The sequence below is a fragment of the Cyprinus carpio genome, chromosome A2 (assembly GCF_018340385.1).
Source record: "Cyprinus carpio isolate SPL01 chromosome A2, ASM1834038v1, whole genome shotgun sequence".
Taxonomy (NCBI): Eukaryota; Metazoa; Chordata; class Actinopteri; order Cypriniformes; family Cyprinidae; genus Cyprinus; species Cyprinus carpio.
The window spans coordinates 11,009,379-11,029,020 of record NC_056573.1 but is presented as its reverse complement, the minus strand read 5'-3'; the positions used below and the strand labels follow the sequence as shown (position 1 = coordinate 11,029,020).

The following is a 19,642-nucleotide window of genomic DNA, read 5'->3' as shown; positions in this document are numbered from 1 at the left end:
AGTATTTCTACATGCACTTCAAATTCCCTTATTTGGTTAGGCATATCTGATTGCCTTTTAAAGTGAACAGATCAGCAACCGTAAACAGGCGATTATGTCATAATCACAACGCCTGCATATTAAATTTAATATTTCATTGTCTAGAAATTGTTCTTTGCAACAGCAGGCTTTACATAAAAAGTTATCTAGTGATCACAAACAACTGCAAACGTCATGGAAAATGATGGGTAAAAATGCGTGGGAACCCGGCATATACGAATAATGCACGATAGTCATTAAAATTTAAAAAACAGCTCCAGGCTTTTGAGACATGGTTCTCTAACTAGCTTTAAGATGATGATTCCTTCATAAAGCTGTTATTAGGGCTTAATCTCATTGGATATCTATTGTTTACTCTAATGAGCTCCTCTCTTTTCAGATGAATGGGGCAGAGAAGAGAGCAGCCACAGACATGGCCAAGAAGCCCAAAACCCCCAAGAAGAAGAAGAAGAAAGACCCCAACGAGCCTCAGAAGCCAGTGTCAGCCTACGCCCTGTTCTTCAGAGACACACAGGCAGCTATAAAAGGGCAAAATCCCAATGCCACATTTGGGGAGGTTTCCAAAATAGTGGCCTCCATGTGGGATGGTCTAGGCGAGGAACAGAAACAGGTGACTTTCTCACTTTAATAAACCTTGCTCATGTGCAAATGTGAAAAAGTTACTTTATCTTGCTGCGATCTTGTGGCTGACTCATAAAGACTTGAGGTAATACAGCAGGAATTAGATTACTGTGTTTCTATACATGCAGCACGTTTTCTTTATTAATTAAGGTATAATCTACAATAGTATAGCCACATAAAGATTTTTTTATGACAGCGGATACAATGATGCACATGTTGGTCAGAACATTTGTTGATTTCCCCTTGTGCAATCAGAGAATAACATTGCCTCTGCAGTGGTGTTGTGGTCTAACATGGGTGTGCATGTAGGGGAAGTCTTAAAGTCAGGTGTGAAAACAGTGCAATATGTGAGATTTTTTTTTTTTTACTTTTTTATTGGAACATAACAAAGGTTTTGTGTGGTCTGCTAGTCGCTTTATCTAGTTCCGCTACACATTTGGCACGAATACAGTCTGTGATGTAGTATGCTGTAACATTGATGTTTTTAGCATTTTTAATTGTATTCTGAACAGGTTTAAAAGTTGATTTTCAAGTTGATTAGTTGAAATTACTACTTGAAATTAATAGTTCACCACTTAAAACATTTCAAGAAACTAAAACAAAAAATTCATAGTTTATCCCAAAATTACTAAACAATACAAAGTAAGATATTTTGAAGTACATTTCAGCTGTTTTTGTCCATATAAGGAAAGTCAATGGGGTCCAAAACAACACTTGAACTGTATGGACAAAAAACAAACAAACAAAAAAAAAAAAAAAAAACGGTGAAACACAATATCGGCTTTTGTGTTCCACAAAAGAAGGAAAGTCAGATTTGGAATGACAAAAAGATTTTCAGTTTGAGGACTTTTAAGGTACACATTAGATCTTGCAGTCAAAAAACAATTACTTTTCATTTGCCCTGCATTACAACAAATGTGTTTGTCAAAGTGTTGTATTAGCACTTATGTCTTACAGTAAATACCCTTGATATGTTTAATATCCTCATTAAGGTTCCTTTTCAGATTGAAAGCAGTGACGATAAAAAGACTGTTTTTAGGTGTGAAGAATGACATGACTATGAGAGCTGCTTCTGATTTCAGAATAAACATAACCGAAAGTACCTATTTCTCTCACCAAAGCCACCAGACAGCATCTACAGTCATAAAAAGCTGTTTTATTTTTTGTAATAATTTATTTTGTGCTCTTTTCACTATGTAAAACACTCAGCCGGAGAAGCTGATGAAAACACTTAAAAGTACTTTTACTCAGGAGAGGATGTTTGCCTGATAAAAGAACATCATGTCTCTCTGCTGCTTTTTTTTCTCTATCTCTCTTCTGCTCTTGTCTTTTTAGTAGAGGTCTATTGGTTGAGGTAATAACAGCACAGATGTATTGATGGGCAAATAATTACACATATGCTGCAACTGAAAGGGGGAATATGGACAGTCCATAAAGGCAGAAGAACAAGCGATGGATAAAGTGGGCTGCACTTAAGCACCATTTCAGTGCTCCAACAACAATTACGCATTATGGCTCATAAATGGACTGCCATTAGATCCCATTTCTAAGAATAATTGTGTACAGGAACATGAAGAACAGCTTTGGCCTCTTAATATATATTTTTTTCTTTGTTTGTTTATTTTATCATGGCAGATGTACAAGAAAAAAACAGAAACCGCAAAGAAGGAGTACCTCAAACAGCTGGCTGCGTACAGAGCAAGCCTCGTGTCTCAGGTAAATGACTCTGGGCTATTGATATGGGTACATGCTTTAAAACAGTGACGTTTAAGAAGGGATTTCGAGATGTTCCTGTTTGGCAGTTTTGGGATGTTTTTTAGACAGCTTGAGTAATAAATAGACTCCCATTGCACACCTAAATGAATGAAATCTCATGCTATCATATCTTGCAAGAAATGTTATATTTAATATATATAACGTGTAGGAACATTTAAGGCATGCAATCTGAATGGAAATATGGCAAGCAGGATTAAGCAGAATATACAGAGAAATCCAATATTAAATATATATATATATTTGTAATTTATGTAATATTTATATACAAATCTAAATCTACAAATTAATAAAATGTAGATTTGAATTATTTTATGTATCTGAAATTTTTCTGAATTTATCAAATGTATTTTATATATATTTTAAAATAAATATTTATTAGTATAGTATATACACATACATTTTAAAAGAACATTTAGGTCATACAACATTCATCAGGCTTTTAAAAGCAGATAATGACAGTGCAGTCTTGATTAATCCAAAAAGGCCGGTTTAACATTTATGCAACCAACAACTGAAACACGTCTATAACTTTCTCTAGAGCTACAACGACCCAGGCGATGTGAAGGCATCACAGGCCTCTCAGATGCTCGGACCCAAGCCACCAGTTTTCTCCGGGGCAGGCCAGTCTCACCCAGGTCTCTACATGGGTCCTCCGTACCACCAGCAGTCAGGACTCAGTCCCCACCTGCCCCCGATGCAGCCAGGCCTAGCCCGAGGTGGTGGATCCCGGCCAGGAGCAGTGAGCATGGGCAGCATGACATGCTCATCCCCACCTCCACTGCAGATCAGCCCCCCCTTACACCAGCACCTCAGTCTCCACCAGCAACAACAGCAGCTCAGCAGCCACCCGCTGCCCCTGCACTCCCCATCCATGGCCCAGGTGAGACATATACTGATAGTTTTCACAATTAATAATGCACTTCTTTCTTTTTAGATACTTTTGAATTTTGAGACAACACTTGTATATTTTAAATAAGTTCCTATATATACAATACCATTCAAAAGAAAGAAAGAAATTGAAAGAAATTCAGAAATTTACTCCGCAAAGATGCAATAAATTGCACAAAAGTGACATTAACGACATTTATGACAACAAAAGAATTCTATTTTAAATAAATGCTGAACTTTCTTCTGAACTTTCTAGTCATCAAAGAAAAAAGTAGCACTGCTACCAGAAAACAGTATTAGGCAGGACAACTGTGTTTAAAATTAATAATAATAAGAAATGTTTTTGAGCACCAAATTAGCATATAACAATGATTTCTGAAGGATCGCGTGACACTGAAGCCTGGAGTAATGGCTACTGAAAAATTCAACTTAATAAATTACATTGTAAAAGAGGAAACAGTTATTTTAAATTGTAGTAATATTTCAAAATATTACTGTTTTTACTGTATTTTTGATCAAATAAGCACAGCCTTGGTGAGAATAAACCTTTAATGATTTTCAGAAGTGTGGGTCAGTAAGGTAGATTTAGTCTTAAAAAGCTACATTTAATGTAAAAAATATATTTATGTAATATATTCATTTAACTTTTTATGATTGTACACATTCAAAATCATAAATATTTAAATTCACACTTTCAAACGAACTTAAAATCAGCATGAAATTGACTTCATTTAATTGAATTAATTTAAATTGACCTAAATTAATTGATAAATACTGTATATTATCTTGGACTTCATGTGAACGGTTCCCCCAAACCAAGAACTGCTCATATAGAGAGCACTTTTCACCATCCAATCAATTCCTAATGGATAGCATCAAGCCCCTCCCTTTATTTGTATTTTTCTTTTGATGTGAAATATATCAGATTCTGAAACTAAAATAGGTTGCAAACTCTATTTCATGTTGAATTTAATCAAGAAAGACATTAAGCAGTCTTTTCACTGTTATTAAAGCAAGACCAAAAAGAGGCTAAAGGATCAGCTCCCCCACCAATCTATTTTCCATAAAGCTCTTTGAGAACCCCCCTTGTCGGATTCTTCTCCAATTTCCATTATACATTATGGTGGAACAGATAGTGAAGCGTATATGTGTGTGTATGAATGTGAGAGTGGAGGAAGTGTTGTTTATGCAGCAGATGCAGCACTGTTTCATTTTTCATCATTTCCGGCCCCTTCAGCCTATCTCTCGCGCCGGCGAATGAGGTCAAGAGAGGAACCATTAATATCTGCCAGCTTGTTTTATGTCCATGCTGTGCAAAAAAATCCCAGCATATCACACAGACAGATTTTCAATTTTCTCTCTGTAATAAACAGATGCATTAGGATTTGGATGTGACTTAAGGTTGCACAAAAAAAAAAAAAAACCTCACATTGAGATTGATGAATACATCAGTGTGGAAGACAAAACGCCTCAGCTATCTGATGAAAACAGTTTTTCAGACTGGACCGAAGGAAATGAAATTAGTTCTCTGTTAAAGTGTATAGGAGGAGAAGGCTGGTTTTTGAGGACGTAGAAAACAAACAGCAAAACAAAGAAAGCAAATAATGCCTCAACCCATTCACACACAACTCCAAAAAAGATCTAATTAAAGAGAAAATGTTCTCTTTTGAAATAACATTCACTGTGTTTATTGCCTCTCCTGCTTTAACGTACAGTAGGAGGAGGAAGAGGGCGTTTCAACTGCAGCCCCACATTAACACTCAGCCTCATTATTAGCATCAGTGCTAATTAAACCCTCGTTCCTCTAATAGAGATCTCAAGCAAGAGGTGGTTAAAGAGAGGTTTAAAGCCCAAGTCTTCTTAAGCACTCGCGGTGACTGCGAGAACACCATTAAGAGTTCGATCTTGATCCGTTTCATGTCTTGATAGCCTTGAGTTGCGCTTGAACTTCAGTGGGATTGAGATGAGGTTGTAATAAGGTCCTAATGAATAGCACCCTTGTGCCTGGAAGCTCTTTAAGAGATGAGCATCAGCTGGGAGGCAGGACTGACTGGTGCTGGAGAGAAGGAGAGGGCGGAGAATCACATTGTCTTGGGGTAAACAGAGATTAGCTTCATAAAGAGAGATGAATCAGGTGGTCAGGAGAACAGGTGACACGCTATCCAATGACAGCAGTTTGATCTTTCACCAAGGGATGCGCCTCGCTGATGTTGTCGAGTGACGAGCTGTTTGTGTTTGAATTGTGTTTTTTGGAAGGAATAATTAAGGAAATACATGGCAACGTATAGATTCCATCAAGAATGAAACAGAAAAACATATTTCCAATTCAAACTGTCGCTGCAAAAGTTCGCCATTCACATCTGAATATGAAAGGCCTATTGTTGTAAGTTTCTCTTCCTGTGCCCGCTGGGAATTCTGGGAAACGTTGTATTTAAAAGAGCAACTGCTCGATTGAATTTCATGTGCTTCTTTTTTATCACTCCTCTGCAGGAAAATGAACTATTGCTGTGGATGATCATCGTCGTAAGGCAAAAAAAAAAAAGTGTTTTAATTTTCATGCAGATTATAGTGTGAATTTGTCTGAAGTCCAATTTTAGATTACCACAGGGCTCCTTGTATGGCTGTGTCAATCTTTTGGAGGAGAGTACGAATGCTTAAACTTGGCTTTTCTCTCCTCGGTTTGGGGAGTTCTTAAGCCTGTTCCACAGATCCTGCTTTTATGGGAGAATTTTTAAATCCAAAGGGGAGTAATAATCCTCGTTCATTTTTGCATATTTGTGGAGAGCAAACAAAAACGCGCGGTTCAACTTTTTCGGTGAGCTGAGGCGGGCTGGGGGGGAGGTGGGGTGGTGTTGGAAGGGGGGACACAAAGGGGCAGATGGAGCCTTTGTGATCGAATGAAGGAGAAGAATTTGAGGAACAATTCATGAATAGGTAGAATCTCTGGAGGGGGAAAAAAACGCAGCCACCTGCTGTCTTGCTCTTTCAGGCAGATTCTCTTGTGTACCACTGAGATTAACTTCCTTTTCACATGCAGTCTTTCGTAGTCTAAGAACAGAGAAGAAGTCTTCAAATTAGAATATCTGCTTCGTTTATTTTTCGTCTCCCCAACCAGCGAATGCAGTTCCTCATTAATGCTCATTTGAGGCTGCTTGCATTACACTGTCATCATGTCCACTTCAGATCGTTTGCTGGAATTAGATTGGACGAGCTGCTTTGCTCTGGTTTCTTTCAGAAAAACAGACTAGTTCAGCATTTTGTTGCCAGACTTTAATACAACTCAATGTTAAATTATTGAATTAGTGGGACACTTCACCCAAAAATGAAAATTATGGAATTCCAGACCCATTTGCTGAGTGGAACTCAAAAGTAAACATTTATGAAAATTCATGACAGAGGTCTTGCCACACAACTATATCTTTAATAATTAAAAATAATTACAAATAAATAATTAAAATTAGTCCATACAATTTGTATACTATATTACAAGTGTTCATTTGTGTGAACGGATCCAAATTTGAGTCATTATTCACTGATAATCTTCTAAACGTTTGAGGTCAAATGTATTTTTTTGAAAGAAATTAATACATTTATTCAGCAAATATACATTAAATTGATCAAAAGTGACAGTAAAGACTTTAACATTACGAAATGATTTGATTTCAAATAAATGCTGAAAATAAATCCTGAACTAAAAATGTATCATGGATTTCACAAAAATACTAAGCAGTGCAATAGTTTTCAACATTAGTAATAACAAGAAATGTTTCTTGTGCAGTAAATCAGCATATTAGAATGATTTCTGATCATGTGACACTGAAGACTGGAATAATGATGCTGAAAATTCAGCTTTACCATCACAGAAATAAATGAAATTTCAAAATATATTCAAACTGTTTAAATTGTTATAATATTTCACAATATGTGTATTTTTTGATCAAATAAATGCAGCACATGTGAGCATAAGAGACTTCTTTTAATGTCTTTTATGTGTAACCAAAGACATCATTACTGACCCAAACATTCTTACATGAGATGTTTTTTTTTTTTAATTTTTTAAACCTAATATTACTTACATTTTCATCTACTACAAACAACACATTTAAATTTCAATTCCCCACACAAAGCCATTGTATGGCTTTAAAACACAATACAACTGCTAAACAACCCCTAGTCACTATACAAGCTGTTTTTTTATGACAAGAGCTGTGTAACCATTTCTTAAAAAGTCTACTTTAGCATTGTGCTGCAATACTTTATTCTGGCATATAAATGATTACCATTATTGTCATATAACAGATCCCATTTGCTCTCATAGCTCTGCACTGTAGGCCTTGACTTTGTGGGACCTGCAGCATGTAAGATCTTATATGTAATCTGCTATTGTGTTCTGCTGTCCCTCTCAGGGTTTCCCGCTTCAGGCAGAGTATCAGAGCATGGTAAATGTCACATCCTCTGCCGGACCTGGCCTGTCCCCTTCAATGGACTACCGCACCGGCTGCAGGAACGGACCGACCCAGGGCCTGGACTGGACCTCTGACTACTGCAGCAACGGGTGAGCAGACACTAGCGAGATCAACCACCATCATTCAGGAAAAAAAAAACAAATTCTGCGACATCCATTTTGACTTGTTGGTATTTCCCTCCACAGAGCTCTGCAGAGGGACAAAGCCCTGTACCTGACCTGATCGACATGTCCAACCGCACGCTCCTTCACGCTCACAGGACCAAGGCAGTTCCTCATCCCAGTTCACCTATTCAGGGCCTGATTGTTCAGGCCTTACTTTAGACTAGACACAATCCACACATCAGCAAACCAACGTTTGAATGTTTTCTTTCTCATGGCTCACACTTTAGTGCACCCTACCATGGTGGCTTTGGAATTTGTATCTCCTTCTAGCTTCTGACATTCAGACATTTTGGATCTTTAAAATAGAGTTTAAATCATTGAAAGCATGAACATGTAAATTGTATGCTAAAATTAGTTTAAATGCAATCACCTCTCTAATGATATATTGACTTTTATCGCCCTCCTATTGTTCCGCGTCCTCGTTGCGTACCTAATAAGAGGCCGTGTATGGAAACCCCCTATAGACGTGTGTTTTATTGGAGATTGCTCATGGTTTTTAAGACGCTGCGTAGGTCAATTTGCCTCGCAGGAAGGTTGTGTCAATCCATCGGTTTCTAAGCACTTACCGCTGCGTGTCGGAGACTCCAAGCTCTCGCTGACAAACGGCGGAACGAAAACCAAAACAGAACTTCTTTTCTGTACAAAGAGGAAAATCACAATCCGAAAAGAGAAAAGAAAAACAAAAAGCCACAAAAAAAGAATGCAGATGATATGACTCCTGCGTCTCACCCCACTCCTCTTTCTTGTCGTATCATTCTTCCTCTCTGTAATAATCTTTTCTAGTCAACTGCCTTAGAAACAGAGTTCTGTTGTAAGTATAAAACAGTGGCTCATAGGAACGTTATGAACGGCCGGATGGGTTGTTTCACGCAGCCCTCGTTTCAAGCTGTAAATAGAATCTGTGTTACTCCTAGAGTATAAGAATTCAACTTTTTTTTTCTAGTAACAATGTGATTTTGAATTGGACCACACCAGTTCGTTTAAAACTCGAAAAGGGATAATTAGCCAAGAGGGGTAATTTCTTGGCAGAGGAAGTCGCTGTTGATTAGACGGACAAAAGAGACTAAAAAAGTATTCTTTTCCCAAGTTTAATAACTTAAAGGTTGATGGCATCAACCAGTGAGGTAGCATGAAATGATTCATTAAGGAACGTACTAAAGAAAAGTTTATTTTGTATTACGCAAAATACTTCTTTTGTATCACTTCTGGCATACTGATTAATGTCATCCAAACTATGTGTATGAAACTGTCAGATGCTTATATGGTGTTAATTAGAAGAAACAGTGGCAGATTGGAGAGTTGCTGTATAACCCTGGCATATGGCTGATCATTTAATATTCCTCTACACTGTGTCTATATGAGATCTTTTTATGGTACTTGTTTGCGCCTATTTATGAAGGAAAAAAATAACTGTAGGTGTTTTTTGAGTAATTATGTTAGAGTTCCAGGGATGTTTTTCTGTTCATTTGTTTAGACAGAATTGATCCAGGCAACAATGTGAATAATTCTTATTTAGTTTTTATTGTGTTTGAAAATAAATAAAGGCAAACCTGCATTTTTGTGCAGTAATTAATCAATGAGTGTCACGAGTGTTTCATTTCGAGGAATTCAGGGCAAAATATTTGTATTGCATATTATTTGAAACATTTATAACTCTGCCAGAAAAAGGTCAAGCTTAAGTTTATGTATAATGAACACTAATTCACTTCCACACTCATATCTCATATCTGGGTCACAGTGTTGTTGATACAGAGTGTAATAATAACAATCCATTTTCCAACCATGAACACAGCACAAATAAACCTCCCAATGTCAAGAGCACATTCCTGCCCTGCCATACAGCTGCCACAGACACATTCACCTAAGCTTTTACATACTGATCTCCCTCGAAATGCTTCCTTAGTGTCATTTAAGTCAATGTTTTCCTGCACAAACTGTCTTTATAAAGTCCCCATTATGCATAGAAATAACTATAATAATAATAAATGCATAGAATTTTGTCTTATTTATGTCAATGTTCCCGAAACTATTTATATAATTATTTATATTATCAGGAAATATACTTTGTTGCATGTTATATAGCCTAGTTATCTATATAACATACAACAAAGCATCTCTCCTGACAATATCATCCACCACTCAAAATGAACAGACCTAAAATAGTAGGAAAAATTCTGGATTGTGAAAGTACAAATCATAAAACAATTATGTACAGCTGAGAGTGTTTTTATTAGTAAGGTCAAAGTTAGGTTCTGTAAATAGAAATTAACTTGCTTATGACCTAAAACCCTATTTGGATAATGGCCAGCCTTAGTGGACTTTGTATAGGACTGTCAAAGACAGATTAATAGACTATCTCTTATTATGACTGCCTTGCTGTTTTTGAAAGCGACAGCTCCTTGTCATGGAGGTCATGTTTGGTGATGGCAAAATATTGCCATCTAGTGGCCAAAGGCAGAACAGCAGCGGGCCTATGGCGTGATCTATGACGAGAGAGACGCTGGTTCATAAAACAGACAAATGCTAATATTATTCATAAATGAGTTCCCCATTAAATGATGATTCATATTCCAGTTAAACCAGATTTAACGACAGGTAAATGTTCGCTATGAGTAACAATGTGATTTACCAAGGTGACTCTGCGGAGCTAACAGATGGAGCAATAGTGACTAATGTTACTCTGTACTGATCCTTTTCACTTTATCCAAAACAAAGACTAAAAGAAAACAGAAATCTTCCCCTTGAAACCACCCTTTCCTACATGCTCACTGTCCAAAAACAGTTGATAAAGTGTCCAAGCACCAAAAAAAGAAAATAAAAGCGCAAACAGCTGTATGTTTTGCCTTTAATTTAAATCCTTAACAACCTCCCCTGATCAGAACTATAAAGTAAACTATCAGGACTTTGTTTTTCTGTGAAAAGACTGGCAATAAACACACAAAATGAAGATCTATTAAAGGGATAGTTCACCCAAAAAATGAATTCACCCGCCACTTGTTCCAAACCTGTGTGACTTTCTTTTTTTCTGCTGAACACAAAAGAAGATATTTCAAAGAATGTATCCAAACAGTTGATGGTCCCCATTTACTTATAGAATATTTTTCCATATCATGGAACTCAATAAGGGAACATCAGCTGTATTATTTAAAACATCTTTAATGTTCAACAGAAGACAGAAGAAGAGATCCATACAGCTTTGAAAGAACTTGAGGGTGAATAAATGATGACAGAATTTTGGGTAAACCATGTCTTAACTATGTCACTAATTACAAACTGCACATACTGAAATTGAAATGTATAATGATGAAATAATTTAAAATACATCTGTGTTCCCTATTGTAACACAAGCGGTTGTGGGAAATATTAGCTCTAAAGCATGAAAACAAACACATGTTGGTATTGGTGGTTTACGGGGACTAGGCGTAATGGTTTTATATACTGTACAAACTGCATTTCCTATCGCCCTACACCCAAACTGTATGGCAACCATGCAGCTTTGACATACTATTTTTACCATATTGTTGTTTTGGACATACTAATCCTAATCTTGTTTGCTTCAAAGCAGACTCAATTTTAGGAAACAGCAAACATCAGTTTGTGTCTGCATTACTTACTATTGATATAATTAACAGGAAACAAAACTGAATTAACTAAAATATCTGTTTTCTATTTTAATATATTTTCAAATGTTATTTATACCTGTGATGCTAGCAGCCATTACTCCAGTCTTCAGTGTCACATGATCCTTGCAAAATCATCTCTTATTAATATCAATGCATATTATTCTTGAGGAAACCGTGATTTTTGAGTATTTCTTTGATTAAATGAAAGATCAAAAGAATATGAAGAAACCAATTCAGCGACAGTCCAACTCTTGTTGAAATGAATTAGTCAGTTTTACTTTTACAACAACAATGCCTGTTCTGACCTTAATTTGACTGGCTTTGCAAAAGGTTTTTTGATAGCAACCTGTTTAAACTTGCCCATTGTGTAATCCTGTCGCCAATTAATATTGTTGTCACTTCACTGAAAACTTAAAACAGAGGGCTTGCAGCTGCATGTTAAGTCATTTATGTCTTTTTGTGACATAATGTACTCCAATTTCCACTATTAGAGATAAAACACTCTGCTTCAGATTCTCTATATGCAATAACACATTTTATTTTCATCAGAAGCAACAGTGAATTCTCTCATCTGTATGAGTACACAAACCCTTATTTCAACCCCTAAACTGCACATGTGGGATGCAATTAGAATCATATTCTTTATAAAACTACTAGTTTAGTCAATGTTTGCATGTAATTTTGTGTGTGTGTGTGTGTGTGTGTGTGTGTGTGTGTGTGTGTGTGTGTGTGTGTGAGAGAGAGAGAGAGAGAGAGAGAGAGAGAGTGTGTGTGAGAGTGCCTAAACTCAGGTTGCTCTAGGGGGCCTGTCACTGTAATTAGTGTACATCTGCTAAATGACAGCTTGATGTTTATGTTTTTTTTAACATTGCCTATCAATCCTTAAAGATAACAGATGTAAAATGCAAAAAAAAAAAAAAAAAAAAAATGCCTTAATATGGAAACCATATGTTATTAATACAAACTCCATTTTAATTTAAAAAATTGCAAACTAAATGTGAAAACAATTAGTTCATATAATACAGTGAAAAATGCAGCAATGTCATACAGCATGGCACTGAATTTCAAATAAATTTCTATTTATCAAAGAATGCTAAAAAATGTATATATCACAAGTAGAAGTGTTCAACACTGATATCAATAATAAATGTTTCTTGAGCACCAAATCAGCATATCAGAATGACTTCTGAAGGATCATGTGACACTGAAGACTGCTGGCTGCTGAAAATTCAACTTTATGTATAAGGAATAAATCATTTTAAAATATATTCAAATAAAAAAAAAAAAACAGTCATTTTACATTTTAATAATATTGCACAATGTTACAATGTTTTTAAAAACACTATCATACCAACCTCAAACTTCTGAACAGTAGTAGAACAGCTAGACTGTTTTTAATTTAGTTTTGTTTCGTTTTTAAGGGTTAAACTCAGCCTCTAATCTAGACCCATGAAATGCCGTCCTATGACTTTATGTAAGTACTAAATCAAAACCTGATTTTCAAAAAAGTTCCAGATGTTACAAGACCAAAAAAAAGTACAGCTTTTTGTATACTATAATACAATGTAACATCAGACTATATGAACTGTAATAGTCAGCATAACATTGTTCAAATGATCGATTTTCTTTGCCATTTTCTAACCCACTGTTGTCATTAAAACATCGTCTTCAGGCATTCCAATTAAAATACTTGTTTCTGTTCATTCGTACCATGGCTGTGGAAAGCAAAAACAATACAATACAGCCTGTGTCAGGATAGACTGATTTTTCTTCTCAAAAAATGTTTAAGTCCCTTTTTGGAACCTCATTCTACTTCACACAGACCTTTTCAGTCTTATTTGCACTTGCACTGATTTATCTGTCTCTTCAGGTATTAAAAAATCAGACAAGTAAATCCACTGAAGACATAAAAATTGCCAGCCTTTGGCTACAGCAACAAACTTTGCTTCTGTATAGTCCATTTCCATATCTGAACTCCGTATTTGAAGTATTATCCTAAATTACAGTGGCCTTGAGATAATCTTTATGAAGCAGTTAAGATAATCAAAAACAATGAACTACGCTTCACTTTTCAGTTACAACCACCATATACTTTTTCTATCAACTAATGATACTCCATCCAAATGGCAAAGCCTAAAATACCTAAAGCTGACATGCAATATACAACATGACTGATAATAACCCACAATATCGTGACAGACATTTCCTTTTTATCATCTTGCACAAACAACTGTAACCCTGTAAAAGGTCACAAGCAAACAACTAATTCAGATGTATTATTTACACTGGCAAACAGCATCAGTCTGCTGACTGTCATCGGGTTCTGTGGAAAAGGCAAAAGAATCACATTTCTCATCTATCACTCCCTAAACTGGATATAACTCTAAAATTCTTCAGAAATATAATTTAACACATTTCACTATTGCACATCCCCTATGAGACCAATAGTTATCACAATCTGAAATATAACACATAATGTTACCATAAGATGTTGACTGACTGATCTGTTTGAGGCCCGTTTTCACCACAGTTGAGTGAAAAATATGATTCTGGAAGTCATAATCATAAGAAGCATGCTCATAACTATAACTTAGTTACTCATAATTATGACTTCTCACAATAATTTTCTCATACTAATGAAATACTATCTCATAATAATGACTTATGAGGCACTTTCTCATAATAATAAAAAACTTTATTACAATAAGGAAATACTGTCTCATGATAATGACTTAGACACTTTCTCATAATAATAAAAATCTTTATTACAATAAGGAAATACTTTCTCGAAATAATGACTTAACATTTCATAATACATTTTTTTTGTAGACTTTAATGAAAACTTGCCATGTTAACTGTGTTCTCACATTTACACAAGCGTGTCATCCCTCCCTCCTTTGCACATGTGTACATTAAGTCAGAACTAGAAGAAACTGTCTCATTAAGTCAGAATTAGAAGAAAGTGTCTCATTACTGTGACTAACAGAATCATATTTTAAAAATGTGTTTCCATAGATCAGTAATTAAATTGTAATTATTTAAATATTTAAGACATTAAATGCTGAGTTCAATTTAATGCAGAGTGATCTTTTGTAGTTTGTGTTGGCAGGTTTGTTACATAATCAGGTCAAGGTCAGCGTGTACAGCAGTGGACACGAGTACACTTTCACGTTGTACCCTGAAGACAGCTGCTCGGGTTTACTAAGTGTCACTTTAATATTTGCATACCTTGTGCTCAGGCTTATCAACAGAAGAGGTGGTTGCTAAGTGTGTGTCCTTGACACAATCTATATGTTTATCAACTAGATTTATGTCTATGTCAGGATTACTTTTGACCATTTGGCATTCTCAGATGTTAAGGAAAGGGTAAATGGGGGTAACAAACACTGACTTGCTGAAAGAACTGTGGGCTTTTGAATATTTATTGTGATTGTGCATAATCCATTGGCTGGATTACATTATTATTATAAATATTGTTGTTGTTATATGTTCTAATATTATATCCTATCTGGTTTAAAGGGTCATATGATGTGATTTCAAGTTTTCCTTTCTCTTTGGAGTGTTACAAGCTGTTTGCAAATAGATACGATCCCTAAAGTTGCAAAGACTAAAGTCTCAAACCCAAAGAGATATCCTTTATAAAAGTTTAGACACAGAGTTCAGCGTGATAGCTACTTCATCAGGGCAATTATTACATTGCTATTTTACAATTTTCTGCATTTCATTCAATAGCCTATAAAATTGCTTACAGCACCTTTTTGGTTTAAAAATCCATTCTGTACATTCAAAGTAAAATTCACTTACAATTAAAAAGCACATATCATTTTACAAGAATGGAAAAGAATACTAATAAACATAGCATAAGTGCAATAAATGTTACTGAATTGTTTAAAAGGAAAGCTCTGATGTTTCTTTCAAACTTAGTAAAATCTCTCTCAAATCAACTTGAATAGAAAGAAAACACAAGTGAGACCTATTCATATTTGTGACACGATGCAAAATGTACATTATTTACAGTTTAAGTCGACAGTCCGTAAATTGTGTGAGATTCCTAGTGAGATTTGAGCCTGTATCGAAAGTCAACATCATAGGTGGGCTGCAAAACACCCAGTCCGGCCCGAGACTGGTCCAACGGCGGTTCTTTCACATCAGGGTCTAAAAGTTCCATTTCAAAGTACGCTAACAACAGAGACAGGAACTGCTTGATCTCATGCACAGCAAAGAAGCGGCCAGGACACTTGGTCACCCCAGAGCCAAAGGGCATGTAGTAATAACGAAGTTTGCGTCCCTTTCGGTAAAAGCTGGTTTTTTCCTGTCCATTCTCGTCAAGGTATCTGTCATACTTATATGTCTGTTTGTGGCAAGATGCAAAAACATTAATGAGAAGAATAATTCTTACATAATTTATTACAAAGTTTATTCTGGTGAAAGCTGCAATTTATCTATTAAACACCAGAAAAGAACATAATACTCACCAAAGGATCTTCATAGATCTCAGGATCAAAGTGAATCATCGGGGGGTACAGAGCTATTACATCATCTTTGCGGATGTGGTAAGACTCGTTGTTGTCCAGGTGAAGAAGGAAATCGCTCTTGGCTATTCTCACATTCAGTGACGCACTGGACAGCCTCATAGCCTCTTTAATGATACTGTCTGTAATAACAGAGAAGCTTTAGTCTCCATGACATTTTGGTATGCTAATATTATTGAGTAATAAATTGAAATATTTTCAATGTGTTCCCACCTAGAACTGGCATGTTGTCCAACTGTTCCCTTGTTAGTACAAGTCGAGAATTCAAGGGATCGACTTTCTGATAAGAACTTTCAAATGTTCGCATCACTTCCTTGCTAGCAGCTTTCATGGCCTCAGGGCACCTGCAAACAAGCAAAACTTGCGTCATCAGCTTAATAAATACATTGAAAAAAAATTATATTTTTTGTGGTTATAAATACAGATTACTAGAAAATACAATGTCAGTCTTTATACTTTTCATTCAGGGTATAACTTGCTGTTTGTTTGTAAGTCCTTTTGAAATTTAATAGAAATTTACTAGTGAAAATTGGTTCTACACCATTTTTTTTTCAGTGTTCTCTGATGCATCAGAGGAAAACTATAATTTCATGTAAATTAAAAACATTCTACAATAGTGTTGATCAATTTCATGGTTTAATGCTTCCAAATGCAGGTACAGTATGATCTTTTTCCAAGAACACTCTGAAGTAATGCTTATCTCCAACAATACAATTAACGTATTTATCTGTGCTGATTGATAATCCTTGGTAGTGACTACTGTGCAGCTTTACACTTGCTGAGTATGAGTTGTACCTGATCATATAGAACAGGGTCCAGAAGGTTGCAGGCAAAGTGTTGGCTTGTGAAGCCCACAGCATGGCCACATGGGTCCTGGCTTTGCTCAGTTCATTGAAGGTAGATAATGTGTCATTCAAGAGCATGCGCAAGCATATGAGGTCAGACACATTGGCACGCTTGCTGAGGTTCTCGTGGAGCATCGTCTTGGCCAAGTTCTCGCGAGCGCTGTAGGCACTCTTGAAAACGTGAATCGGGAGACCAGCGATCAGAGCAGGAAAGATCTTATCAAACTCTTTAAAGTTCTCTAGTGCATTGAGCACCAGAGCTTTTTGGGCCTGTTGACGTGCAATGCTCTGGTCTCCATCCAATTCTTTTCCAAAGAGGGTCAGGTAGCCTGCTTCAAACATGATCTTGTAGCAGAAGGCAAAAATACCATCACTCTGCCATTCGGAAAGTTTGGGCTTCAGCACACCTGACTGCAGCATGGTGCTCTGTAGGTTTTCCATCATGGTCTCAATGAGAGGAGATAAAGCCTCCCCTTGCAGGGTCTTCAGGAAGGTCTGATGCAGGTTCTCGGTAGTGTAACCGTGACTGGGATCCATGCTCTCGTGACCAAATGCCTGCAACACATGCACATCATTACATGCCAGTTTAAGTAGTTAATTTTGCTGTTAGATTGTTGTTAGCAGTAATCAAGAAGTTATTTCATTTACCTTTGCAGAGGCATCAAAGTGAAATTTCTTCCAGTCTAGATGCCTTCCTTGGCGGATGACGGCATGGTAGGAGAATGGATCACAAAGGAAATGGACATACTGCCCAGCGATCTTGCATGTAAAAATGTGACCATGTTTCTTCTGTCTGCTCTGAAGAAACTCCAAAGGATTGGCCCCAAACTGAAGAGCACAACCAAGGTAAGGGATCCAACCATTTTCTACTGGAGGCTCCCCAGGCTGTCTGAAACCATTTCAGCAACAAACAGTTACAAAACAGCTTATAAAATCAGGGTTTAAGAACAAGAAACAAGTTCTGTCATGTCGTTCAGTTCTTATGTAACTTATGTAAATTACTATTAATTCCATTCAGTGCCTATCAAGTAATGCATAGTGTCCAAACCAGGCAGTTAGTCTCTCCGACTGTTAACCAATAAGTTGAACAAGATTCAGACACAGATTATGCCCATACCTATCAGTTAGAACATGAAGAGCATAGTTCAGAATCGGAAACAGAAGTGTAAATATGTTTTAATGAGAATTTTCATTAGCTTGCAATAGATCAGAGTCTATACTCACAAAAATAGCAATCTCAAGCAATTTCTTAACTTTTCTTTAGTAAAGCACAGGGATGTTTGATGAGTAAGACAGTCTGTCTTAAAGTGGTCATTGTGAGATTCTATAACACCCCGTGGCGTTCTGTACCCCCGTTGTATGCATCAGCTTACATCACTATCACAAGACATGATTTATTTAACTGTTTTTTCCTAGACTGTCTCATTTCCTTGCTTGTGCTGAGTTTCACTTCCTCAGTCATTCTTTGTCCCAGGTACCAGCTTCTGTGCTCCTCCACTCAACTTCGATCTGATCTTCTCAAACAATTTATTCTAACACATACAAAGCCAAAAAATGAAGTACCCTGCAAACGTGTTATTTAGCATTAGAGATTGTAACACTACATAACAGTTTTTTTTAAACAGATATGAATCTCGCCATCCCTGAGATGTTCCCAAGCTTACTGAAGCTTTTAGTCAAAAATATGTGAGTATTTACCTTCTGCGTATTCCTGTAATAAGCCAAAGACAACAACAGACCCCAACAACAATGGTCCAAATGAGGGCAATGCTTAGGATCATGACTGTTGGAGAGACAAAAACTGGAACTGGTTGTAATCCTCAAAGATGCACTCATGTGCTCTTAGCACTGTTTTTATATGATTCACCACATGCTGCAAGCCACAGCCCTTGACGTAACTCCACAGCTAATGACTGCCCTCATATTTTTTTTTTTTCTGAAAACGTGCCATATGCCTTTAAGAAAAAAAAAACTGGATAGGTGTTTCTGTATGTATGTGTGTGTTTGTCCTTGAACCATGGACACCTCCACCTGACAGCCAGTAGACTGTACTTTGATAGTATTGCAAGGTTGGAGAAACAGCTTCAAGGTCTTTCATATGTGTGATTTCATTTTTTTATTTGTTAATTTTTTTTTTGGGGGGGGGGGTAATCTCTGAAACTTATTGATAAGATTTAAGTATGTTTATTTATTAAAAAGGAAATTCAAGTTTTCAATTCAATTAAAAAATCAATTAAAGACAAAATCAAACTTATAGCAAAATTTGGTAGTTCTGTATGTTGTTTCAGGGTTAGCATCATCTGAGGTCTTCTGAGGGGTTGGCATCATCTCTTCTCAGGTGTTCTGGATCCAGACTGGAGCTTGTGTAAATCCTAGTTACCACAGGATGTCAATCCCATGGCAAAAACAGAGAAACACATAGAGACACAATTAGCGTAGCCTAGCTGCTGTTCCAACCAAGCAAAATTAATTTGTTTAACCCAAGCTAAAAAATAATAATGTGCATTTGATCAGATATAACTGCAGTACAAGATTATGAGATGCATTATTTGAATGCTTGGCCAAACAGATAACACCAAGATTTTTTACTGTTGAGGAAGTAACAGTACATCTGTCTAAACTGCAAATTGTAATCCAAGAGATTCTGTGTACTGTTTTTTGGTCTAATAAATAATATCTATGTCTTAT

At 36.4% G+C, this 19,642-nt stretch overlaps 2 protein-coding genes across 3 annotated transcripts in view; one reads left to right on the top strand and one right to left on the bottom strand.

Annotated features, from left to right (window-relative positions):
- Positions 1 to 9,527, top strand: part of LOC109057060 (thymocyte selection-associated high mobility group box protein TOX-like) — a 59,999-nt gene extending 50,472 nt beyond the window's left edge. For both annotated transcript variants that reach the window (XM_042772548.1, XM_042772542.1), the window contains 5 exons: positions 419 to 649; positions 2,296 to 2,376; positions 2,975 to 3,316; positions 7,731 to 7,879; positions 7,976 to 9,527. In XM_042772548.1, the coding sequence (XP_042628482.1) occupies positions 419 to 649; positions 2,296 to 2,376; positions 2,975 to 3,316; positions 7,731 to 7,879; positions 7,976 to 8,012 (840 nt within the window). In that variant the 3' untranslated portion in view covers positions 8,013 to 9,527. The remainder of the gene's footprint in view (positions 1 to 418; positions 650 to 2,295; positions 2,377 to 2,974; positions 3,317 to 7,730; positions 7,880 to 7,975) is intronic.
- A 5,454-nt stretch (positions 9,528 to 14,981) lies between these two features.
- LOC109057066 (cytochrome P450 7A1-like) lies at positions 14,982 to 18,810 on the bottom strand. Its single transcript, XM_042772532.1, has 6 exons — positions 18,653 to 18,810; positions 17,603 to 17,843; positions 16,905 to 17,509; positions 16,323 to 16,453; positions 16,053 to 16,231; positions 14,982 to 15,928 (listed from the first exon to the last, which is right to left on the bottom strand). Exons 1-6 carry the CDS (start codon positions 18,733 to 18,735, stop codon positions 15,629 to 15,631), a joined length of 1,539 nt encoding a protein of 512 aa, XP_042628466.1. The 5' UTR covers positions 18,736 to 18,810; the 3' UTR covers positions 14,982 to 15,628.
- Between the last annotated feature and the right edge of the window lie 832 nt (positions 18,811 to 19,642).

Excerpts from the sequence above, each read along its gene's own strand:
- LOC109057066 (XM_042772532.1), bottom strand. The coding sequence starts at position 18,735 with ATGATCCTAAGCATTGCCCTCATTTGGACCATTGTTGTTGGGGTCTGT. Across the intron at positions 17,510-17,602 it reads ACTTTGATGCCTCTGCAAAG|GCATTTGGTCACGAGAGCAT; the intron begins GTAAATGAAATA and ends CATGTGTTGCAG. Across the intron at positions 15,929-16,052 it reads AGATCTATGAAGATCCTTTG|ACATATAAGTATGACAGATA; the intron begins GTGAGTATTATG and ends TGCCACAAACAG.